General features: G+C 33.3%; 1 protein-coding gene across 1 annotated transcript; it reads left to right on the top strand.

Moving 5' to 3' along the window:
• The first annotated feature begins 1,999 nt into the window (after positions 1-1,999).
• LOC140757998 (lysosomal proton-coupled steroid conjugate and bile acid symporter SLC46A3) lies at positions 2,000-27,778 on the top strand. The gene is made up of 8 exons (XM_073093936.1): positions 2,000-2,344; positions 17,109-18,025; positions 21,816-21,972; positions 22,388-22,489; positions 22,869-23,006; positions 23,596-23,679; positions 24,894-25,050; positions 25,591-27,778. The coding sequence occupies exons 2-8, from the start codon at positions 17,126-17,128 to the stop codon at positions 25,787-25,789; spliced, it is 1,737 nt and encodes a 578-aa protein (XP_072950037.1). The 5' UTR covers positions 2,000-2,344; positions 17,109-17,125; the 3' UTR covers positions 25,790-27,778.

Here is a 27,778-nt window from a genome sequence, read left to right as displayed (position 1 = left end):
TCAATTACATTAAAATGTTTCAAGTACATAGATAAAGGTATTTCGAAACATGTACTGCATAGGTTAAAGTAATTAGTAGTGTATTAGGTTATGGATAAATAAATAACGCTTTCTAAAATCATAGCCCTACACTAGGATTTTTGTGGATGCCAATGACACAAGGTAAGACGAACATACAAACACTTACCAGACCCAGACCAAATTTAGATTTTATTTATTTATTTAAACTTTATTGTGAACCTAGTGGTTACAAAGGGCAAACTTAATACCTAGTGGCATTCTCCACCAGTTAACCCTCGTTGATGAAGAAATTTACATTTATATTTTAATTTTAAATTTAGAAGTTTGAAGTTTTGATTTTACTACTAGGAATCGAATCCGGAACCCACTGCGGGTAGACCTGTATGGTAAACGCTAGATACGCATAGGTAAATCATTCAGTAGGTAATCATTTAGTAAATACCACGGTATTTATCAAATGAGGTACTCAATATTTATTAAATGATTCTTAGAAAATTATAGGTCATTATAAATTATTTTTGACTGTGCAATTAATCGTGTTTGGCAATGAGCAAGAATAGACAGTCGTTAGATTATGCGAGATATTGCATTTGATATGCAATTAATTTTTTTAGTATCTTGTATAAAAATGGCATATTTTATGCGTAATATTAAGGAAGTGTACGAGTAAAAATTTCATGCTATGACCAAGATTTTTATTTTACATATAAATTTAACTGTATAAATATGTCTGTAATACAGATTATAATATAATTTAAATCATGGTTGAAACTCGGTGTCTCAGTCGGAAGGTTCGAGGTTTGAGTCCCAGGCGCGTCTCTGACTCCGATTTTTCTGATCATGTGCGTATTACAATTTAATTTAACCTGCCACTTGCTGAAATGATGATGAAAAATATGGTAAGGAAACGTGCCTGCCTGAGAGTTCTTTTAACAAAAGATGTCAAGAGTGTATGAAGCCTACCAATTCGCAATTAAGATAAGACTCCTGTACTATGCCCGTCGTGGTTTCTTGGACTTATCTATGGTGTTGAGAAGCGGCAGTATCTTCTTAACTTCAATTGTACTTCCGTTTTCTGTTAAATTTACCTTCAAGATCAAAATATTTTTATTGATTTTTGAGATCCTTTCATTTACGTTACGTTTATGTGAAAGTGTCACAAGGTATTTGAGAACGCCCGTCTTATCCATATGACCTGACATACACTTAAAATAAAAGATTGAACTAGTTTAATTTTAGTAGAGCCGGAGCTACTTGTTTCAGGCCATATGGTCAATGATTGTTTTAATACACTTACTTATCCATGTCAATCGAGTGACGCATGAGGTTAACGAACTCTTGAATTGAATAGAAACATATGATATATTATAAGATAATGAAGGTTGTTTTGTTTAAGTGTCATATACGAACACCTGCAATACGCAGTAAGTAGGGCATGTCGGCTGACATGACACGCTGTACTGGACTTTCGAAGGATTTGAATAAATATAAATTGCTACTTGTAATTTGCACTGAAAAAGTTAAATCACTGTGACTATCTAGTTTTTCGTTAATAAGAACGCTAATAATAGCGCTGTACCTACTGACAATCATTACAAAGCATGACTCGGATTGGAAGGCTGTATACGTTGTTTGAAATTTAAATTTAAACATTTTTAGGGTCCACTCCTGTTTTTAGTCCTGTATGTACCTACCTTGTAGGTAGGTACAGGACTAAAAACAGGAGTGGACCCTAAAAATTATTAGGACAAATATTAAAAAAAAACGTTTCAAAATTATTTAGGTGTTAGGGATGTCTCATATTTTTTTACTTGCAAAGGATAAGGATAAAGGATAACATAAAAACTGAAGCGATTTTGTGAAAATGTTTTTGACAACTTTTCTTTAGGGCACCCAGGACGCAAAAATCAATGGCCGTACATATTGCGGGATAACCAGCCGATGGTCTTAACATTAGTCCGCTTTGGACATCCGCTCGTAACTAGTCGATATGGTTAAGAGTGTGAGCCGGTGCAAACTAACCACAATCACCTGACAGTGACCATTTGCGACGAACGCACGCGAGCGATCACAACATTCGCGGGACGCGCGCGATTTGCATATAGACATCCGATCTATCGAACTTACTTCCGAAACATTTTGCGAAACATTTCACGAAATTCGCTTTATTTTGACACGATTTACGCAAACGATCCGAGGGCAATTTTTTGCCAATTTTACACTGTTACTTATAGAAACGAGTTGACTGGTGCCACAAGTTTACAAACAATACTTATTAAAAGTGAAAAGTGATGACTGTTAGTAAATAAACTTATTATAAGCGGTGAGTAATTTAATGTAAAAATATACAAAATATTGTGTAAAAAAAGTGTACATTTTTAAAAGCAATTTTTAATTAAATTCGCCGACAATTTCAATTAACATGACCAAGTTGCAAATTTAGTGGCGACAATAAAGATTTTTAATTTATCGGAGAATATTTGCTTCCGCTAGCTTAATTGAATTTTCATACAACTTTGCCTTACTAAGAAAGTAAAATAATTGCAATTTTAATTGAGTACCACTTCTAGTTCCTTTTACAAGGATATTAGAATGCACATAATACAAAAAGTATAATGGATGCAATTAGGTATCATTATATAATAAGAAATTTATTATTTAATGCATTCACATCACGATTGATTTTAGGTATTTCAACTGGGCATTAAATAACAACGGTGTAACACTTATATGTAATTAATTCGCACAATAGGTTCAGAGGCCAATAGTAAATCCGCCCAGATCTTATGATAATCTTTACATCTCTACTGCATTACCGCAGATTACTTTTTGCGGATTAAAATAGTTAATTTTAATTATTCGTAGGTGAGTCAAAAGGTAGAATCCTCGCGTAGAATATGTTTAACAACATCGCTTTAAACTTGCACTTTGTACGTATTATATTATTTACTTAGTTACAAAACAAAAGAAACAAAGTGTCAGATAATGTGTTCGGTACGTAATTCACAACAATTACTGACAAAGTTGCTATTTTATTCTGTCATTATTTTACGAAATAATAATGGCAAACGAGTAGCTAGACCACCCGATACCGAACCCAAACAGCATTGAAGTCCTGTCTGAGGTCGGTCATAGATACTACCCTTGAGGAATAAATAGATCACCTTGTATAGGAATTCTTGTTTTACCGAAGTCTAACTAGAACATAGCAGCGTTTAACACTGCTCTTACATGGCAGAAATAGTCAGGATAGTGTAGCAGCAGACGAGTTTTGAAGAGTTCAGCCATTAAAATATATTGGTCTGATGGGCTTGCAAAACTTATAAGAGGCATTCGAAATAAGTCCATAGGGATGGGAACGCAATGGCTTGCGTTGCGTAGTAGCCAGCAAAATTGGTCGTTACGCAGTAGGGTTCGATCCCCGGCCAAGTAAAAAATTATATGACATTAATCTGTTTTGGCAAAAAATCTGTTTTGAGTATAGGTGTTGTACTTCCTGCTGCAGCATTTTTATATTCTGCTATTGCTAGGCACGCGCATTTACAATTTAGGGAGACCTGGGGCATTTTCAAACTGCCCATAGGATCTTCATTGAGGTTTAATGGCAGTTATGATTACAACCAGGACCGACAGCACAAATTAAATTTTTAAATTTAAGCTTAAGCGCATGTTTGTATAAGCGGTCACCCATCCAATATTCGACCGCGCCAGACGCTGCTTAACTTTGTAGATTGGTTGAGATCTACACAAACCGTGGGGTTATAAGCGCTACCTTCTTTTCATTTTTGTACTTGCCTTGTGTATTTAAAGCACTCGCGACATCAGTCCTAACGTGGCTATAAAAATCATCTATTATAGACTTTAGACCTATTCCTATTGGAACCGAATGACCACTTACCGTTTGATGGACTACATGCTCTTTACGACATAAAGCTGTAAAAGATAGGACGTTGTTATATTTTAGATCCTACAGATAATTATTGTGAACAAAAGAACTGCTGTATTCATTGTTATATTCTTGGAGATTGTCATGCATTATTATAGGATTAACGAGTAGACTGTTTTTGTGCTATAATTACATCTGACATTTAAAGATTCATTGCATACATTCATTTTTAAAGTGTTAAGTCATTGCTTCGACGAAATAGTCTCGAAAAGGATCATAAGAAATACTAACATTTCTTGAGATTCATGATTTCTTGAGATTCATGAGACAAAAAATATGATAAGATTTATTACATTAGTCAAATTGTTTGTTAGTTAAGGTAATGGAAATTACCTATTACTGAAGCTTATTGTTGGAACTTGTAATAATTCTTTACCTAAGTCTAGATTAAAGGGTTAACAACTCAAGAAGCTGTGATCAGCCGCACCCGCCGCGGTAGCAGCACAGTTGCATTTTTTTTATATAATATGGGAGTAGCAGACGAGCTTGCAGTCATGCAGCCACTTGATGGTAAGTGGCTACTACCGTCCATGGAAATCTGTAATCAACCCCAGATAGGATTGAATATTCCTACCTGAAGTCAGTCACAGATGCGCTGCTACCCCTGAGGACTGAGGTGGTAGGTACGCCTCGGAAAAGTATATCTCCTTTACCACACCCTTCAAACCGGAACACAGCAGTGCTTATCATTGCTATTATGAGGCAGAAATAGGTGCGCCGGAGTGGAACCACAAAGGGTTCTACCACCTTCAAAATTATTTAAAAATTATTATATTGCGTTATGTCAAGACATACGACACCGCAGCTTACGCGTACGCTGCGATTATAAAAGCGCTGGTAATCTTAGCAAATTACAATCGCAAGTTGAATGATAATAGGCAAGTAGGCAGATAAAAGTCCTCAGCAACCGCGGGTGGCTGCGGTGGGCACAGTTCTACAACTTGCCTACCCATGCAATCGAAGTCGCTAACAATAATACAGCAGTGATAAACAACGTCATAAAATTAGCAACTATATCTTACCCACTTTTTCATATTCTATGCGTCGTGATTCCACTGAAAACTATGCCGTGAGTTATTGAGAAACTTCGACTCCAGTAATGATATTTTTAGAATCGATAGCAGATGCATTGCTGTCCCTACGTCGGATGAAATGGGGCTAAAAGTTACACGCTTTATTTGGATTGCATTACTTACATAACCTATTAATTTAGCAAACTGTATTTGACACAATTATAATATTTTTAGCGGGTCAGAACGAATTAAGAGACCCGCAAGATACAAGAAACCGGTTTTATTAAGTAAAATTACTACTTTTTAAACACTTGTGTGTACTTAGTTAAGTCATACTTACTCTTTATAGCGTCCTACCAAATTTCCAAATATAGATTGTATCTGAACGTGATTTTGTAAGTATCGCCTTTGCCTCTGCGATACGTATATAAGTATCGGATATAAGTAATCGTTAATTTTAACTTTAAGTGCAAGAAAATGGTAGTTTTATTAATATTGATAAGTGTCAAACATAATGGCGACTATACTGAGCTTCTACGCTGAAGATTTAAGATTCGTTCCATTTTTTTTAGTCGCCTTACGACAAGCAGGGGAAACTGTAGCCCTATTCTGGTCCCGGAACTACATGAGACTCGTTCCCCTTTTTTTTTTTTTTTTGTTTACGAGGGGGAAACCTTCAAAAGGTACCCTATGCCGTGGGAGCGGCACGGAGTTATATGTGGGATTCTTACTGCACTAAAACCCCCCCGGTGGCCGTCCTCGGCGCTGCGTAGAGGACTCCGGGATCTCCAAAGGAACGCAACCGGAGTCCTCTTAGCGCGTTGCCCCATCGGGCTCTGCCCAGGTGAGCTTGATGCTCGCCACACCGTCTGGTGAGCACGACGGTATGCGACCACACATACCGCCGTCCTTCCCGGGGTCACTAGCCGGGCGGTTCGAGCTCCCACTCTTGCCGCCCGCAACCCCGGAAGCCCCTTTTAGTCGCCTCTTACGACAGGCAGGGGATACCGTAGCCTTATTCTGGGCCCGGAAATACAGGGACGGACTCGTTCCCTAGACAGGCTAAATAACTAAATGATTTATTGCGACTAAGGGTAGTAAAAAATAAATTAGTATGTAGGACTAGAGGTACAAAAAAATTTAAATAATTAAAATTTCAAATATTATAAAATGTACCCTTATTAAAAGACGGTAATGGAATAAAATGACTATGTAGAATTTATATTATAAAATTAGCTGTTCACTACATTTATAAATATTTTACATTATCGTATCACCCGGAAGGTGTTACGTTTTTTAGTAGTTAAATGCATTACAAAAGCATTTTTTTAATAAAAATCGGCGTCATCTGTTTTGAACGGTCACGGCGAGGTTAAAGTAATCTAAATTTACTGCAAATAGCTTGAAATACAATATAATTTACACATTTATATACATAAAATTTAGGCCTGTTTCAGATTTACATTACTCTAATTTTCTGACTTTCAAATCGTATTTTAACCGAGGTAGGTGTATATTTTGAAAAATATTATATCGAACTTTAACTTTAACCGTTGTACATAAGAAAAAGCTTCCGTTCTTGAACTTTTCGGGATTTAACATCCACCTTACAAAAGCTATACTGTTACAATCCTGAATTATTGAAAACTGACTTAAACTTTTGCAAAATATCTGAAATGTTTAAATTTAAAGCCACAAACCAACTTCGAGTGAATTCGAATGCCGCAATGCTCAAAAGCCATTAATCAAAACAACCTGGTTAACATTTGGTGGCATTCAACATTTATTTTAATATTTTCCTTAACTTATAAATGCTACATCGTTTTCTTACATTTGTTTTGAAAAAACACCTGAAATGTTCATAGCCACAAACCAACTTCAAGTGAATACGAAAACCGCAATGCTCAAAAGCCATTAATCAAAATAACCTGGTTAACATTTGGTCAATAGTCTTAAACATTTGGTTAAATATTTTTCTTAACTTTTCTAAGGCTACGTCAATCACTTTTGTTTTGATTATCATTTATCGCATGTATAATAGGTTAGAATCATTTCCCAGAACGCTAAATCAATTTGCAAGTGTATAAAAGGATATATACAGCATTTAGGCAGAACTCAGTTAAGCGTGAAGTTGTATGACCGTGGTACGTTTTTGTTAAGAGAACGGTTGAATCAGGGAGATAACGGTCTATATTTGGAATTGCTAGAAAGTATAAAGCTATAGTAGGATAGTGGTCAGCGCTTTCATTCTAACTGATTGATTAAGAATCCTTGTTCGTGAGTGAACGAATCATTTACAGTCGATGTAAGACTGTTAACATTTCTAAAATCCAAAGGATTCCTGTACATAATACAAAAATACTTATTATTGGCATCAAACAATTTAAGCCTCATTGATTATTAATATAGGTACTATTCTATCAATATAATGTATTGACATTTATGTGGAAAATTCCCAATTACTTAGTATAACTTGAAAAAATAGCAATGGTTCACTTAACTTGAAGGAAAATATTACATAATTCAACAAAAAAGGTTTTAATGCTTTGAGCCACAGATGCTAGTCTTGCGGTGGCACCTTCCTAGAACTACATATACATACTTGGTCTACCACCAATTTCTTATTAAACTTAAAAACATTTTGCTAACCGTCTTTAATAATAAAAAACACTAACAAACATATCCTTGAAATCGGAAAAATAATTAAATAACTTGCTTATTTTATTGTTTTAAATCCAATTGTCACCATTGTCATAGAAAATTACATAAACACTAATAAGCTATAAAATGCTAGTAAATATATTATAATAAAATGGAATTTCTTACCATTGCCATTATTTGCCATTGTTAAATAACATAATTGAACCATAGTCAATAATAATAACTATCGTACTAATTAACGTTCTAACGTAGGTAGGTTTTCGTAAGATCGAAGGCTTTATCTTTTGCACCATAAAAGGTAGACAGTTCAAATTTTTATTCACAATCTATTTACAGCTATAGACACGAGTAAAAAATACTAAAAATAAAAAAATGAAAATGTGGTGGTTCGGAGCCCGTGTTCGACTTACACTTAGGCAATTATGCAAATTGTCTTTTTTTTTTTCGAGGGGGAAACCTTCAAAAGGTACCCGACGACGTGGGAGCGACGCCGGGTTATGCGAGATGCAAATAGTCTACGACTCATTCATTTATAATAGTTATTATATTTTTTTATAATTACACTATTACGTCATTAAGAACAACAAATAACACAGTTGTACGAGTTTGTTAGTCCTTGAAATTTGTGCTGAGGTTTTTTTTAATTATTCTAGCTTAGTGATTTGAAAGCAATGCACCTGTAGGTAATCTATATCGGGTGCAGTAGGAATCGTTTGTAGACACCTATAACGCTGACTTAAGAACAGATAGCTAATTGGCTTCATCTATTATATAAAAATATGATTATAATAGAACTGTTAGTAATAGTAGACATAATTATAAGATCAAACTTATCATGCATACATGCAAACTTTGACGATGTACCTGCGACTACAGTTAAGGTAATAATAAACCCCTTAAACGAGCGCGTGAGTTCGGAAAATTGGTTCAAATTGACGATACAAATGCCAACAATGTGAATGTTAGTATAATTACTATAATTTAGACAGATCTGATTAAATTGAAAAAAGATCTACGAATTCATATTCATATAATGAAACTTAATAAATAACTGTCATCCCATCTGTACCGCGGGTGCGCAGCACCACAGGCATCGTTGATTTTTTAATTTATCTAAGACAGCATATTTGAACCTAGATCTCCAAATCATACCACTTATGCATCATCATGTAATGGGTTCATTACAGTTAGACCATAGTCTATCGTGGCCTTGGGCAACGCATGCGAGTCGGTAAACTTTACATTGCCTATGTATGGGCCTTGCCTTAGATATTTTTTAAGATACCTCGGGTTATGCAGGTTTCCTCAAAACGTTTTCCTTCGCTGATAAAGCAAGTGATAATTGCACATAATTGAAAAATCTATGTGCTTGAGGTCCAAACCTCGGACTAACCGATTTAGAGGCCGCCACTATTATATTTCAACCACTGGACATATATTATACTCTAGAAAGGAATCTTACTATTCATGCCGGGTACGAACAGTTAAATTTTAATAATATGTCCTTAAAATATTATCAACATTTATTTTGTTCAAGTGGCGGAATGGATTGTAGAAGATTATATAAACCGTATGATTGTATCATCTTAATGATGTCTATGTGGCCTTGTCAAGCCTGTCATTCCATTGTTGCCAAACTTCGAATACCTAGGCATATAAAGTACTTGTCATACTATACATTAAAGCAGTAGTGCTGGAATTTCCTTGGTAAAGTATTTTAATAAGATTTAAGTAGCGAAGGAGCATGAATTACTCCTGATGATAAGTGGCTACTACAGCTTACGGACATCTGTATCCAACTCCATAGAGAACAATGGTTCTACCTGAAGCTGATTACAGATCCTTACCACTCATGTGCCGCTTTATATGTACATCAGCCGACATCGAAACCCTTCCACCGAAACGCTACAAATTAGAAATATGTTGAAATATGTATTCATGTAAGGGATACATCATTTCACAACTCAAAATATGGCAGTAGCATATAAAAACTTACCACTGAGAAATACATGTTTTAATATACGTACATCAGTATCTTATATTACTGCTAAAAGACTAAAATAACCACAAAGACTTATACTACCTTTATTTTGGTTTTGGCATATTGTTCCGAATTTATACTGAAATAAACAATGTTAACAGTACATATAATAAATAAATGCCATTAAAGAGACTTAATGGGGTATTCATGTTGATTATGATGTGCATATGAGCATATTCTTTTAAACTTACTTACATGTAATTGTACATATAATATATTTTTAGTTTGTACTTAGGTACTTTTATAAGTAGTCCTTTTAGCATTGAATTAACCTTGTTATATGAATGTTGCATGTAATTAAATATATTTTTGTATATTTCTCGTACCCAGATCGTGTTAACCTATCGTTGAACTAGTATGCAACCAATGGGCAACTAGCCTTAAAATAAAATTGTCGTGTACTTTAATTGTGCAAACCGCACAAAAGGACGATTAAGCACAGCTAGCAAACAAGTTTGCACCGAGCGTACCTTTGTATCTTTTTATAGCGCAAGTCTATTTTGTGTGGCACTGTACACTAATCAAAAGAACACAATAAAGGGTACAAAATACATGGTTCATCACTGTATTGTTCAGTAGCGGACATTTTGTAAACCACTAATTTGTATAGTTGTTCCCATGACTGTTACAATCAATTTAAAACCATTAAATCGTTTTACTGCGCAAATCAACTGTTGTATCTTTTAAAGGTAGAACTAAGAAGGTTCGATTGCGGACTGCAAGCTAGTTTGCTTCATTATTCGTAAAAATATTAATAAAAACAATAAAATATCAAAACAATAGAAGATGTATAATAGGTATGCACCCCGTGGTGCAGTGGTCACCGTGCCGCTCTGATACGCAGAGGGTTACTGCTTCGTTCCTTGGTCACAGAGACATACCTATAAATGACAAACATTTCTATTCGAAATCTAAATTATTTATTTGTCTTTGTGTGGTTTCATTACGTTCCTTTGCCATTACAAAAAAGTTCGCTCTTTAAATAAAATGTAAACAGTGTGGAAATTTACTACATATTTCGTTTTTATGATGTTTAAATAAAACAAATGTTTCCGCGAATGTTATAACCACTGGATCTCATCATTTATAACCAGGTACCCACAATCAGCGTATTATTATTTGCTAATCACTTAGCCGAAACATACGTAATGTAAGTTTTTGCGACAATTGCGCGAAAATTGGCAAAAAAGTTTAGCGACAAAAAACCTTTTCATTGTTAGTACAACCGTTGAATGGAATGGTAAGTAGTTTTTAATAAGTAGGAATAATTATTTTCATAGGCGGAAAATTACAATTTAATTTCGGCTGCGAGTGCTGTTGATTTTAGTTTAATTATAGAACCAAAAATTTTTCACAAGTAGATCGACTAGGAATATTTGAATTTTGCCTTTACTTACTCTATGTCTTTACTTACTCTACGTCTCGTGATATGCAAGATTACAAGCAAAATAAAATAGACATACCTACTCGTATCTGGCAGATCTACTCGTAAGTCCCAGTGACCGTATTTATTTGCGGGAATTACTACGATGTTAAAAAACCGTAGAACGTAGATAAACGTAGAACGAAGACTAAAGCCCCCCTTAGTCCACCGAGATCTAAGATTTTTAAGGCTTCTTGAAAGTTTAATATCTTTAACTTATCCTGGTAACCTACCCCTTAATTAAACGATAGCTAAATTACGCGGAAATCCACAGAAATACTACAATAACGGTTACAAATTCAAGGATAGATCGCATTTGGTATCTATTACTAAATTTTGGATCGCATTTACCTAATTGGACAGACATAGCTATATCCTTAATAATATTTTTTTCTTCATCCGTCATATTTCGTATTACAATTCAATTTTTATTACATATTTTGTATTTTAATTCTTAGTTTGTATAAATTCAAGAATTTTAATTATGTTATACAGAAATGTACAAAATAAAAAAGGTTCTCAGTAATTCACTGAAACGAAATAGCAGTCATAATGATTACTTCATTAACGTATTTTTTGTTCACATACACTCAATTTAAAATATAAAATTTATATCAGTTTTTTAGCTGTAAGATTAATTTATAAACTCCACAATGTAATTTCAGAGTAGGTATAACCAAGCACGTTGTTACATAATAATGTTCAGTTTTTGAGCTATTGTTTTATGTTTTGAAATATAAACAGAGTTTTGATATAGTCATGATGCGTTTTTTTACGCTAGTCGTGTTGAATGGGCCTAAAAGGAACTACTACTTCTCTTGGATATTGTAGGAGGAGTGAGAAATTACATCAAGGACGCAGGGGTAGAAATCTGTCGTTGACGGACCTTCGGCGTGATTCTAGTCTTATTTATGGTGTTTTACAGATGTTCATAAACGGCAGTTGCCACTTACATCAGGTCGTTTGCGTTTGTAAAATAAGACAAGCATAGCAATAGCTTCGAACAAAGTTATTTACCCATTGCAGTCATCATTCCGTTATGTGTGGTGAAAAATACCTCATTTTGGCGCAAGTTTATTAGACATTCAAACTTGATGATCGTGGTAGAACCTGAACTCTTCTTAGTCAGAGAGGACATTAAAGACTATATCGATTTATTATTTAAAATAGCTGGATAATAGTTTTGATATATATAGCTAATTCATAGATAGGTATACTACTAATAAGACGAGATAATTATTTTCTACGATTTTAGTACCTACTCGTACATTGCATTCATTAAAATTTCTTTGCATTGACCTTCAAACAAAAGTGTTACGATTATTGACTTAAAAAGTCAAATATTGCATTGTCCGTCTAACAATGTGTTGTATCGTTGCTCGATCGCCAAACAGCGGATTGTTTGCAAAACAATCTTTCTTTGACTTAAGCGTAGTGTTTGAGAAAATCATTCAACAAAATCAATCACGTATTGCTTGCTAACACATTCCACGTGGGTTTATCTGATTCATGATCAAGTAGTCGTTGGACGAACGTCTCTTCTTGTGAGAAGGGTGGAGGTTAGATTAGCTGTTGAGCCTGTAATCTCAGGAACAGAATAGAGCTACTGTATTAACTGCGTGTTATAAGAGGCAACTAAAAGGGTGGTAGGAGGTCAAAATACCCAACTAGCCAACTCAGGAAGGACGACGGCATGTGTGTCTGCAAAACGTTATAAATAGCAAAGTGTGATAATTGCTTACCTGGGTAGAGCCCAATAGAGGCACCGCGCTTTGACGAATGCTAGTGTTCCAAGTTGTGTGTGTGTTGAAGATGCGGGAGGCATCCACATAGCACACACAGGACAATCCAAGTTTTAATGAATGAATCAAACATAACCTACTGTCGCTCCCACGGTACCTTTTTAAAAGTTTCCCCTGTCTTTAACAAAAAAGGACATTCATTTTTCTAACACAGTTTCTTCGAACAATGGGTTTTGCCGTTGCCACGTCAATTACATTATATAAAAAATAAGACAAACATTCGCTCGTCTGCAAATTTAATCTTCGCTTATTAATAATGTTCCGGTTACTTTAAATATCAATCCTATAATTTAAATATAAGCTCTTAAGTTTAATTCCAGAGGCCTTGAAATTCATCATGTAAAGTAAATATAAATTTATAAGTAAGCCGACACAGAGGCATTGCATTTTATAAAAGATTATGGCATGCAGGCATCTATTTTAGTGCAATTAAATATTGGTGACAAGGCCAATGTTTATTTTGCAATTACTATGGAGTACCTGCTGAGTGAAGGGATCTATGTGATTACTCGTAATAACCGTTTGCAATTAAGTTAAAAAATACAAAAAATAGGTACATATATGTACAGAAAATAATATTGAACCTGACTTTTCATAACGAATTAGTTTCAATAAGAGATTAGGGAGTCGGTGAATTTAATCAAAAATAAGTAGTTAAATATACTTCTAGTTCTTTTTTTTATTCTTTATTTACTTTGGGGCTTGGGTACTTATTGTACATGTGAAGTGTCAACCCTATTGTACCTTATACAATTTACATCTACATTGCATTCTACATGCATTTGTAAATTATTCTGTCTTATTAATTTCTTTCTTTGAGAGATGCTATGATGAACGCATACACACATGTCGCTGTTTTAGAAAATGGCTCAGACAAGATAAAATGTACCTATAGTTAAATGAAAAAGAGGGCTTGTAACACTATTTGATGTAGTTTGAAAACATCGGACATGACCTTTCTCTACCAATCCTTATCATCGTTGCGTAATCGCGGTTCATATAATTTATTCTTGTTTTTCTGCCAAAGTATTCTTACCGAAATACACTCTTTGATATTTAAAAAAAATAAGTAATTAATTACCTATTTTTTTACTTAATTGAAATAATTTTTATTCTATTGATTTTCTTTTCTTCTCTGTAGTACGAATGTATGTATAACTGACGAAACTTTCATAAATAACATAGTGTAATATTAACAAGTGTAACTCTCGTATAGTTGATAGTAAAATCTATTTATTAAAGCATCAAGAACACGTAACTCCGTTACTTTAATCTATTTATAATAAACTTTTTGTTAAAACAAAACATGACTGGAAAAATCATTTTCATAACTTCCGGGTTTTCCACATTATACAATTTAAGAAGGCGTCTTTAATTACTAAAGTAAAGCCCCTGATGTTAATTAAGTAAACATTGAGTAAAGCCCCTATTTATTATTTTTTGCCTTAAACTGTATAAAATACATAATGACGTACTGGTCATTAGATTTAAATTTACTTGTTGGATTTATTTTATAGTCTAACCGTATTAAGTTAAGTGCCTTATTTTACGAGATGCTATTAAAGCTATGATACTTACATAATATTGTAAAATTTGTAGTATATTGAAATGGTTATGTTTTTTCAAAATATCTTAAAAGTTTTCACCTTCTCATCTTCAGCCCACGTTAGTCCACTGTCGGACACAGACCTCTCCCAAGGCACGCCACTGAGCCCAGTCTTCGGCTCTTCGCATCCAGCTAGTTCCCGTCGCTCGGCGCAGATCGTCGCGTTTAAAAAAAAATAAAAACTGTAATTGCTGCAGTTATAAGATCTACTTACTTATTTATACACAATTATACATACCGTATAATTTCTTCTCAGTATTGTAGTTCATAACAAGTGTCAAATCCTTTTCTGCGTTTTTCAGATAACAAACACAATAAAATTACGTATAAAGCAAGGCAACATAAACCTACTTCCGTTCTTTCAATGCAGTTTATCTATTAAATACGTGTTCTTGTAACAAAACAATACAGCAGCCAGGATAAGGTAATTATTATGTGTGAATATGTATATTTAAGCCTCTCATTATGTAACGTTTTATATTTGTTTAAGTACAGATGATGAAAATCTGATATCCTAATCGTATTTCCTACAATCTTAGACGAATGCATCTTCTTGCGTCAAATTTCTTATATTCAGTAAAAGTAAAGGAGCTTTTGTACAGAGTGATAGTGGGTACCTACTTAGGGTTGTTAGATTGTTTTGTTACATTTCGAAGGTTAATTCGATATCGTAATGACCTTTAGTTTATTATTTTAAAGACCTTAACCTTAACAGAGTCAATCTGATAATGTCATTATACTCATTGTCAATCCATAGTCTCGTCTTCTAATGACGATAGTTAGTAATCTCGCACACTGTCCATGTGGCGATAAGTAGACTTCACACACTTAGAAGGACTTCCCGTGTCATCAGACATAATACCTATAAGAGAAAAAAGACGTCCTGTTGGCGACACTGCATATTGGGTCTAGAACGACTGAACCATAGATGATACACTGACTGAACTTCGGTGCAAATAAAAAATAACATGAAAAAAAGAAACTACGTTGTTTTAAGCTCCCAAACTGTAATAAGGAAATCCCCAATTATAGATAGAGACATTAGTAATTTCTTTATCCTAAATTACGTACGAGGATATAGTAGCATTGAAAGTGCTGATCTTCTAATTGATCTAAGTGTAGATTTTCCTACAGCTAGTTGTAATATTATGTAGATCGTGAAATAGGAACTTATGTAGATTCAATCAGATCTCACATCAATTCCTACGCTTACGACGATTTCCGTTTTCATTATGCTAATATTGTAGCCACTCAAATATACAGCAACTATTTCAATTCAGGTATTTAAAAGATATTATATTCTTGTGAATTAGTACCGTATAGTATCCGGGCTCTTAAAAATAATATAACAGTTAGGTTGAATAATTTTATTGTTGTCTATTTATTTTTTAACGTTATCAATTATTGATGCTTTATATTTTAATAATTTTCTTACTACTTACATTTCGACAAGGATATAATTTTAATAAAAATCTTAATTTATTTATGTATTATAGTATAGTATTATTCTTATGGATTATTCTGGCTGTATCAATAAAGGAATCTCAGAATTACTACAAAGTAATAACATTATCTATATCACATCATGTAAGATTATAAAACCACGTCCATATCAGACACATCAACATACGTTTTACATAAGCAAAACTACGATTAAATTTCGCATTGAACCCAAACCAACCTTGATTAAGAACACGGAATCATGGATTAACAAGGTCGCCGAGATGACACCGCACTAACACTTTTTGTTACGATTCATTGTCGAGATGTCCTCACAAAATACATTATCAAATAGACGTACGCCCGTGTATCCGCAATATTTACCTGAACATCAAAGGCTAGTAACAAATTACTAGTTTTATTATTTGCTTCAAGTACGACTACTTTGTCAAAAATTCAATATTTTGTATGCGAGGTTACTTTTGTCGCATCAAAAATTAATGTAATCAAATGTTTATCTTCAAATTATAATGTTTTAGATTAAGGAGAAGTTTTCATCAAGGGGTAAAAATAAGCATGACTTTTGACAAGTCAATAGTTTTAAATCCTTCGTGTAATTTTATATGTATTGTCTTAAATACGACTAACAATCCAATTACTTAGGTAACGCAAAATCTAGTTTCTATAGAGTAGTCAGAATGTAATCATGAATTGAACCATTTAATTAAATTCTATTGTAGAGAACGATTTTTTCAATGAGTCTTTGTAAACATCCGTGTTGTCTAGTTTATTGGCTGAAATTGAATCAAATACACTTTTGCTCAGAAAGTGCTCAAATGCACCTCATTTGCTGCGTTACTCCAGGTGGGAATAACAATCTAGGAAAATGTTAAAACATTATGACTAGGTAAAGTTAATTCTGTCCAACAGTCACCGACGATTGCAATAAGTACAGAGCAATCATGAAATGATTACAACGTCCGGCATAAGGAACATTAACGCATTTACTAATCCGAGGTACAAAAGCCCGCCGAGTAATATGTGAAACTTTCCTGCACGTTACAAAATTACTATATTTACAGAGATTTAAAAAAAAATGTGTTTATTAACATTTAACATTAACATTAACAATAATGTTTTTAAATCTTGTTACAGATTCGCGTTACGTAGTTATGGATGCAGATGACAAAAAAGTGGATAAAGAAAATGAAAAAGTTGCTGACAAAAAATTTAACGCAAATGGTGGCAGTGACTTAAACGCAACCAATGTGATTAGAAATAGTATTAAAAAGCGTAAGATGGAAAAGGTGGACATCAACAGTAAATCCGACAAGTTCGATGATGATAGTTGGAAAGAATTAAATTTCTATCAAAAAGCAAGACGAATGATCTCTTTTATAACGGTTGAACCGATATTGGCTTGTTATGTAATGCCATCAGTTCTTTCTGCGCTAGCAACACAGAACCTGTACTTAGAGAAGGCCTGCAGAGTTAATTTGAAGTTCGAACATCACATATGTGATGCCCTCACTCTTAGAGATACTATGAATTATACAGCTGAAGAGGAAGCGGTACAAACACTTGTAGCTTCAGTGACTGGTTGGAAGACAGTGTTGCAGTCATTCTTGCCATGTGGAATTTTGATATTTCTTGGGGCGTATAGCGACAGAGTTGGCCAGCGAAAATTCTGTATGCTTCTACCTATAATTGGCGAATTCCTTACAAGTATAGGCCTAATCGTAAACACGTACTTTTTTTACGAACTTCCAGTAGAAGTTGCAGCTGTTACTGAGGCAATTTTTCCTGCGCTAACCGGAGGCTGGTTTACTATGTTCATGGGGATATTTAGCTACATTGGAGACATAACAACCGAAGAGCAAAGAACTTTAAGAATAGGGATTGTGAATTTGTTTTACTCCTTAGGAGTTCCAGTGGGTGCTGCTCTTAGTGGGATATTAGTGCGAAAAATTGGCCTTTATGGTGTTTTTTCCCTAAGTGCTACTTTGTACATTTTGAGCTTCTTTTATGGATTCTTGAGGATACACGAACATAAGAAGGTCAGCATCGAAAAAGTGAGTATATTTTATTGCTATTTTTTATTTACCTACAAAACTTAAACATCTGTTTTTGTCAGCTTTAAAACAATTATATTTAACATTAAACTCTACCCTGTTCTAAAGTAAGATGTCATTACAAAAACTTATTTGCTTGAGTTCACGCTTTGTGGTTGTGATAATAACTCCACTTTTGTGTTCAAAGTAATATTTATACAAAGCATTTTCCTTCATCGTTATCTATTTTGGCACCTTATTCATTGCGATTATAGAGATCAATGGATGAAACAAGAGATCTCTTTAAACTGGATGATAACATGGTCTATTAAATTTATATCTAGCATCTAATTATGGAATAACAGATACAACTTATTCAATCTATAAGAGTTGAATAACGGATAGAATGTATTGGTATAACGATTACTTTATGATAATGATTACCTATTAATGATTCCTATTAGATCGATTACGTAATTAGGGATGAGTTTAAGACACAATTAGTGCTTTTTTTAAAGTTAATATAACTATAATATTGGACTTCAGACTACAAACGAGAATAGTATAATTTATTTTTAAAGCTTAAATATTGGTTGTTTTAGTAATATTGTTATTTTTAGGAAAGATATTGAACTTCCTTGTTTTTTTATAATATTGGAGTAGCAGACGAGCATGCAGTCCACCTGATGGTAAGTGGCTACTGCCGCCCATGGACATCTGTAATCAACCCCAGATAGGATTAGATATTCCTACCTCAGGTCAGCAACAGATGTGCCCCCTGAGGACCCCTGAGGACTAGGCTGGAACGCCTCGGAAATGTCTGTCTCCCTTACCACATCCTTCAAAACGGAACACAGCAGCGCCTAACAGTGCTGTTATTAGGTAAAAATAGGTGTGGCGGTGGTGCCGCCGAAACCGAACCAAAAGGGTTCTACCACCTTCAAAACATTCCAACAGTTGGTATTATATTTTTAACAATGGAGTCAGTTTAATTATAAATTACAATTTCATAAACATGACGTACAACAACGCGTTCAAAATTATGTAAATTAATTACTTAATTAATCACATTAAATTAAAAGATAAACTATTTAATTGTGAGTTTAAAATAGCCTTTAATTTTGATTCCAAGATATGTAGGGATTATAATATGAATTAAAGAAGGTGACAGTGGTACCATATCTACTTCAGCCAACATGGCATCAATCATCTGTTCTAGTTTGAAGGGAACATTATTATACAGATGTTTATTGATAACGTACCCGCCTATCGAATAATTCGTTTAAATGGTAATTGCAAATTAGTTTCATTTACATAAAGACATTGGATGATCCTAAGACACCTAGCACTGCGTGGTGCTAACTATAACGTCCGTCACTCAGTATAATTGCCATGTCAAACTTTCCCTTCTAACCTATAAACAATGCTTTGGTGCTGTATTCAAAACTAGCATTAGAATATTTGTACATCCTGGTGCTATTTTACTATTATTTAAAGTAGTTATTTTTTTAATCTCTAAAGAAAATTTTATAAGTACTGTTGTAACTGACTTATATTTTTCACAATGTAGGTATAATACTTTTATAATTATTTTTATTCAAAATTTCCTAAGCATAGATTCCGGTTGGTCATATATTGTGAAGCTCCTTTATTTACCCTTTAACTGTCTTTCTTTGTGTTCGTGGTTTAATAAAAACAATATCAATTTGAAAATTTAGCTTTTTAACCGACTTTAAAATAGGAAGGTTCTGAATTCAACCGCTATTTATATATGTATGAAAAATTGTATGTCCGCAATTTTCTTAAAAACTAAGTACCCACTGACCCAATTTGAATGGAGTGTTGGTTATTTTAAAGTATATTTACAAGGAAGGTTGTAATTATAATACTTTAGGAATTTTTAAATGATTAGTGGTGAAGTAGTTAAATGTGGAAGTCCAGCTGATGTCAAAGGGCACTGCATTCCATCAGATCTAATCCAATACAACGCGAATCGAAAATCCAAGAATGAAGTGTAAAAACTTTTAACTCTTTAGCACTGACGTCTACCATTCCGCGTCGCGTGATCAAACAAGAACAAAAAATTTAGATGTCTGATGAACGCACTTCTTACGCTTGACAGATTAACTAACAGGGAATCTACAATGCTATTGAACGATAATGCTCGACCGTGGATTAGTTGTGGGTGTTTTTGGTTATGTAACTGGACGGTTCGGTAAATAAACCAGAGTATCCGACCATAACGAAATAAAAAGTCCGTCAACTTGACCTACTTAAGTGTCACACGGTTGAAAGGAAGGACCTTGGATCTCCATTTCTATATGAAATTGTGTTCTCACGCGTCTTTTGTCAAGTTGGAGTAAGAGGACCAAATTGCAGCTGTGAATGACATAGTAATAATATACCCACTTAGAAAAAATTACTGTAATTTTTTACTTCTTTCTTGAGACGCGGGATTATTCCCGCGTGCGAGTCTTACCCGCAGTCATGCGGACACGCAGACACAGACCGCGTGAACTGAAAAAGGCCCTTAGAGTATAAACTTCATAATATACTCGTATCAAAAATATTATTGATATAAGTACCTGGCAATATAGTAAAAATATCAATCAATAGTATACTTAAAGAAATCCTTATTGTAAAGTTAAAAAAACACTCCACATATTGATAGGTACATAGGACAAGAGAAAGTAATTATATCCCAATTTTAAAAATACATAAATACGTAATTCAGTATTCAATCCTCCTTATATCCTGCTTCTGATTTTAATCCATACATACATAATGGTGGGGTTGTCTCGTATGGTAATCGTCAAGACGTAAATTTTAAACAATCCATATGTCATTCAAAGTCATACTTACATAAGTCTGAAGCACAATAGGTCGTTATTCCATTTGACGATATAATGGTAACCATCATTCGTCACCTGTGGCTTGGTAAACACGTTCTGCGTACGTGAATATTACGTTAAATCGACTTGGATTGGTTGTGCTACGCCTTTTTATTACCTGCAAGATCCATCGTCAGTTTACAGTTACTTTCAACGCGTGATCTCCTGAAGGGTTACTTGCGAATAACGCTCCTGTTAAAATTCTCAATTTTTACGAGCAAATCCCTTCCTATTCTAAGTACAAATACAGATACGTAGCTACTGTTATGTCTGTAATGATACCCACCAATACTATAATAATATCGTTCATAAGTCATAAAATTCGTAAATTTCATTCAATTAGCAGATATTGTGTTGTGTAACTATGTCAATTAAGATATAGCTACCGATATATAATTGAAATCACTACCTTACCTATATTGTGCTTACTTATTTACTTACATACGAGTATATAGGGTATATAGAGTATATAGGTAAAAAATACACCCACTATATTATTCCACTATCTGATAGTGTCGCGTATAAGGATCAAATTCTGGGAAATAATATTATGTGACAAATTAAAGGAAAAGCCTCAATTTTAAGAAATACAAAAAGGTATATAGTAGAATAATATAGAGGGTGTATTTTTTTCAAAATGAACTCGTTCGATTCCCGGCTAGGGAAAAAGGTATTTTAAAAAACGAATGATGCAGTTTTAGTTTTTATCAAATCGGCCTCGTAACTCCTTTCAGCATTTTTCGCTAATCCTTATCTATAGTTTCAGATTTAGCCATGAAGGCCTATTTGAAAAATTCACCCTGTATACCTACCCCCTGCTTTAAGAAGTTACGTTTTAATCTCCCAATTTTTTCAACGAAGTAGGCTATTTAGAATCTGTAATTGCTATTAATATAACGTTTAATTCATTTATTTTCCAGAAACCTCAAGGTTGTTGCGAATGGCTTCGTGACTTCTTCGACACTCGCTATGTGAAAGAGACCTTAATGGTTGCCTTCAAACCAGGTCCTAACAATCGAAGACTTCGAGTAATAATGCTTGTCGTTGTGTTGTGTGTCGTCATAGGACCTATTTATGGTAAGTTACCTAAGTTACCCTAATCCATATTACATACATCCAATTACATTTCCTTGCACTACTTTTTCTTTCTGAATGTGTTTTATCCATATAAAACACATTCAGAAAGAAAAAGTAGTCCAAGGAAATGTTTAACATATAAGATCCTTAGGTTAACATAATATAAATAGGAAATTATATGTGACCTAGAGCACTTCCTTGTGGGACACCACCTTTTTATTTCTCAACTTAAAGCATTGTGAAATCTCAAAATGATTCCCTATAACTCATATGTTCTTAGGATCTTTAAAAATATTTAAGCAACGTTGCTTCCAACACTACCTATGGCTCAGAAGCCTGAACAACTTCTATAAATAGATACTTTCAATTCTTTTAGTGCTTTATGAATTCCAAATATTTTTTGTTTTGTTTTCAGGCGAGATGTCCGTTATGTACTTGTTCACAAGATACCGTTTCAACTGGAATGAGGTTGACTTCAGTATGTTCTCAACTTATGCAATGTGTACTTCATTAGTAGGTAAATAGTAGCTTTATTCATTTAATTTCGAACAAGGTTTTCTACCAGGTCACAGTGTCACGCACACCGTGTACGATTATTTATGATCTAAACTTTTTAAGTGCAATGAATTTCTTCTAGTAAAAAAATATATTATCTATGCCACTTAGTTATCAACTAGTTATTTAAATTATTAAATACTTAGCCATAACTAGCCCTAAAGTTATCTAGATTTTATTTTAGATGTACATGAGCGATAGTGGCCCCTTACCATCAGATGGAATGCATGCTCGTTAGCTACTTCTGAACTATATAGCTTTCAACGGAAGAAGAATTTTTGAATTACTGTCTGTTTATTTTGATAGGTATTTCCTATAATGATATGATATTTTTTTCACAGGAACGTTATTTTCTGTTGGGGTGTTCAGTCACCTGTTGAAGTTTGATGATGCCATAATTGGGATAATATCTTGCATGAGTAAGATTTTATCAGGTTTTATGTACGCGTTTGCTTCAAAAACATGGCACATTTACATAGGTATTTATGAAGTTATACTTAGATATACTATACATAAATAAATATAAAAACATTTATGGTTACAATACATACTTCAATATAACATGTTTTTGGTTTGACTTCGGCAACAGATCTGCCACCCATATTTCTGGTAATTATACTTAATATGGTATCCTATACCTATTTAATATCGGTGCAAAGGTGAAGCTTAGGCAACGTAACATCAAATCGCGTAATTAAGGCTGCATTTGGTTTCATAATTGGTAAACTAATTCGCATCGTCGTAAGTAAGTACCTAGAGCACAAACCGGGAGTTGAATGAAACTGAACGCAGGGTAGGTAAATTACGCGTTTCATTGTTCACAAAATGAAGCTCGTACGGCCTCATTGTAAGGCTTTGTAAAACGAGTAAGTACCTACACTCTTTTATCTGAATCGATTGGAATTAAGGGATACTAAACTCCAGATCTCAAATCCAGTGGAATAAAATTATTTGTCTTTGTAATAGTATTAATTCGTCTATTTCTTTATTTGTAATAGTATTAAGTAACTAGTGAAGTTAGATTATTTATTCTAAAAATGTTCTCTTACCAATTATTCCTTATTTCAGCTCCTTTGATAGAAATATTTAATGGTACATCCTTCATTGCTATGAGATCTATGGTGTCCAAGTTGGTGGAAAAAGATGAATTAGGTAAGTTGAAACGTCTTTATTTTACTTTGAACTGCTAATCTATGCTATGAACAAAGAATAAAACTATTTCTTAATCCAATCATGATCCAATTTACAAGATTTTTAAACCCGCGCAAAATGGTGACCGTCAGAATGGCCGGTCACTACCCATATTTTACATCGAAATAATTACTAAGAGTTGCTACCTAGTTGCTACTAGTTGCTATTAGTTGCTACTAATTGCTACCTTCGATTAAAAAAAGATAAACTACTTTTTAAGGTGACCGGCCATTCTGACATCAGGATGGCCGGTCACCTATCCAGTGAGAAGAAACTGCGCAAATAAATAGAGTTTTTTTGTAATCAATAGTTGCTACCAAATTGCTACCTTCATATGCATCGTATTGGACTTCATGGCTTTTAAGGATAAAAAAATATTACGGATTTAATATAAGAGGACTAAACGCCTGTATAATGTATAAGCATAATATGTTTAATTTCGGGTTTTCTCTTTTAATTATACAGGCGTATTAGGCGTTTAGTCCTCTTATATTAAATCCGTAATAAATTTTTTTCCTTAAAAGCTATGAAGTCCAATACGATGCATATGAAGGTAGTAATTTGGTAGCAACTATTGATTACAAAAAAACTCTATGCATTTGCGTAGTTTCTACTCACTGGATAGGTGACCGGCCATCCTGATGTCAGAATGGCCGGTCACCTTAAAAAGTAGTTTATCTTTTTTAATCGAAGGTAGCAATTAGTAGCAACTAATAGCAACTAGTAGCAACTAGGTAGCAACTCTTAGTAATTAGTTCGATGTAAAATATGGGTAGTGACCGGCCATTCTGACGGTCACGCAAAATGCAACTCAAACGTTAAGAGCGTTATTTTTCTTTTTTTATGATAACATATACGATCGTAACAGCCAGTGACTATACATATAACTGATAACTTATTATTATAAAAATGACACAAATAATTAATTAAAATAATACAATAATTTGAATACATTTCTAACAGTACCTACCAGTAGGTAGGTACTGTTAGAAGAAATGTAGTCAAATCAATAGATTTACTTTAATGGCAATAAGCTACTGGCAAAAACGTGGTAATCCTTAACGTTTTAAAAATAATCTATTTTGTAAGCCAAAAAAAAAACTTCAATCAAGTTCTAAAGTAGATTCTCGGGTTCACTCTAAAATGTAAACAATAAATTCAAATTAATATTACAGGTAAGGTAAATTCCTTCTTCGGATTAGCTGAAGCCATGATGCCATTGGTATACGCGCCCATGTATACGACCGTCTACACTGCCACATTAAAGGATTTCCCAGGAGCATTCTTCCTTCTCGGAGGTGGACTTACTGTACCCGCTGTACTTATATTCTTGTAAGTATAACTTGATATTATATATAGAAGTGTACTTTTTTAAAACAATAAGAAATGGATCAGCGTGATAGTATTAATCCGCATATAGTGGGGATTGATCTGTGTCCATTGGTAGGATTTAAAGAATGTCGCAGTTGCATTATTATAAAAATAGGTGCCTATATGAAAATTCACGCTATTATAACTACAGAAACATTTTGCATACAAATATATTTTAGTAGTAGGGTGTTTTCTTGTCGCGCACGTATGTATCACCCGCACGCGTGCTACTTGCATATGTTTTATGTGTTTTATACGCACACACTTACGGGTCGCGAAGAGACTGGGGCGATTAGGTATAATACATGTGTTGCAAGTGAAACACGTAAAAGTTCCCTTACTTATCACTCAGAGAAAAACTTGCTGAGAAATAATGATCTTTTTCTTAATAACTTTTCGATTTTTTATTTAAATATATTCAGTTATCGATTATGCATTTATTAAAACGCGAGAGAAAATACTCATTTGTCTATTTATTTTTGTCACTTAACTTACTTACAGATGGTTGTATTTGGCTAACAAGAAACACAATGTCGACACCAAAAAACAAAGTGAAGTTGTTAACGAGAAAACTGGCGTTGAAAATAAGGCGTTTCAGATCGACGAAAAACCAACTGACAAGGCAGAAAATGACGACATAAATCAATCACAAATAGAAATGGGCTTTACGGAAAGCATGATTTGTACTAACAAGCAATGAAATTTACTTAATATCGTAAAATATTGTTATGTTAGTTTATTTGAATTTACTACTTAATTTTATTATAACGACGAGAGGACCAGAAAGCGGCGTGCCTATTTTGTAGACAATGGTCTGAGTAGATATAAAGTAAATGAATAATGAAGATTTCAATATTTTGTAAACGAAAATCTAAGTATCATATTTTGTGTTAAAGCACAAATCTAGCTGAATATAAAATAAATATGATACAATGTTACCATACATTTATTTAATAGTTATCTTATTTACTTTCTCTGGGTCCAATTTAAGTGTGGCTTGAACATAAATAACAAATAAGTGTTTCTTATTTAACTTAATTTTATATTTAATCGATTATTTGAAAATAGCAACATTATTTTCTTTATCGACAGCTTCAAGATCAGAGAAAGGCGAATAAATATTGACAATTTACATTCATGGTATACCAATATAGCCAAAAATTAAATCCCTTCATGGTAAAAAATGTAAATAAATTAATTGATAAAATGTTTACATTTAAATACTGGCTATGATGATATTAATGGTTCTGTGATATTGTAACACTATTTTTATATACCTACTTACTAAAATTAAATAAATGTGATATAAAAAGTACCTTCAGCCCATAATCGTGTTTTAATTGTAACAAGATCAGTGTAAATGGTCTATTAATATAATTACATATGTATACTTTAATTCAAATTATACATTACCTAATAACTATTCTCAAAGCGCCGCCCATCCTATAATGATGTAGGTATATTTTTATTTCTTATACTTCAAGTTGACAACACCATGATATTTACAGAAGGAATCCCCTAATATTCTTTTCGCTTCGAGTTAGGTATTTGTTAGATTCAATTATGAAGAATAGAAAATAATAAGACTAATTAATATAGAAAATCATTCACCTTAATTTATGGTAAGGCTTAGGTAATGCAACTCAGGAGCCCTCTGTCCTTATTTGCTATGAACCCTGTTCTGACTTTACCCGGCAGTGATTTTTTTGCGAGTGCCTATAAATTACAACATTTATTTAATAGTATAAAAATATTTAAAGTAAAATGCAGAAAACGGTGGCCGGATACTCAAGATTTTATGATACTGTAAAAACTGAATGGGCTCTATGGCGCAATCATAAGACACAACTATATTATATGTGTTATAAAAATGCAACATTACAACCATTATTTACCACACGGTAGTTAAGTAGGTACTTAAGGTATTATTAGTAATCAAAATAATAATAACACCAGGATAAATAAATTAATATGATGATTTGATATGTATGACTGATTATGAAAAACTATGCTAATTATAATGTTACTAGATAAAGTGTGTATACAGAATTTTAACAGATCTAATGAAATTATTTAAAATATGTACATGACATATGTATATTATGAGGGTTATAATTTTAAACATTATTTAAAATAATGATATAACAACATGACACATTAAAAGTATTCTGTAAATTATATATCATTTCTATTTTTGGAATGCAATTTAATTATTGAAGATAATTTAAAATACGAATTTGGGGTAGTGTTCTGAAATATGATTTCAAAGTGATCCTCGTACCTTAAATAAAGTGTTAGGAGTTTTAATTCTATTTTATAAACCTGAAGAGTGCCCTAAAATGATTTGTATTTTAATATTTTATTGGACCGTGATATATTATAGCAAACATTATAAAAAAAATATTATATTTTATTGTTCATTGTTGTACACGTAGGTATGTACGTAAACTCTAATATAATATTCTTTTGTTTTTATAGAATGTATGTGTAATTATATATATGTGTATGGTTTACCTTGTGATTAATTGAACTGTATGAAATACCTAACTTAATTGTTTTATTTGTAATGAACATGGATTGTAATATACTAAGGAAACTATATTTGAAAATTATAAAGTCATATTATAGTGGAAACAGAGTTGCACAAGTACTTACTTTAATTTTAAATCTTGTAATTAAATAATTAAAT

This window comes from Epargyreus clarus, unplaced genomic scaffold (genome assembly GCF_041222505.1).
Source record: "Epargyreus clarus isolate Ecla_fem2 unplaced genomic scaffold, WU_Ecla_fem_2.2 ptg000005l, whole genome shotgun sequence".
Classification (NCBI taxonomy): domain Eukaryota; kingdom Metazoa; phylum Arthropoda; class Insecta; order Lepidoptera; family Hesperiidae; genus Epargyreus; species Epargyreus clarus.
Note: the sequence above shows the minus strand (reverse complement) of the source record. Positions and strands in the feature narration are given on the sequence as shown.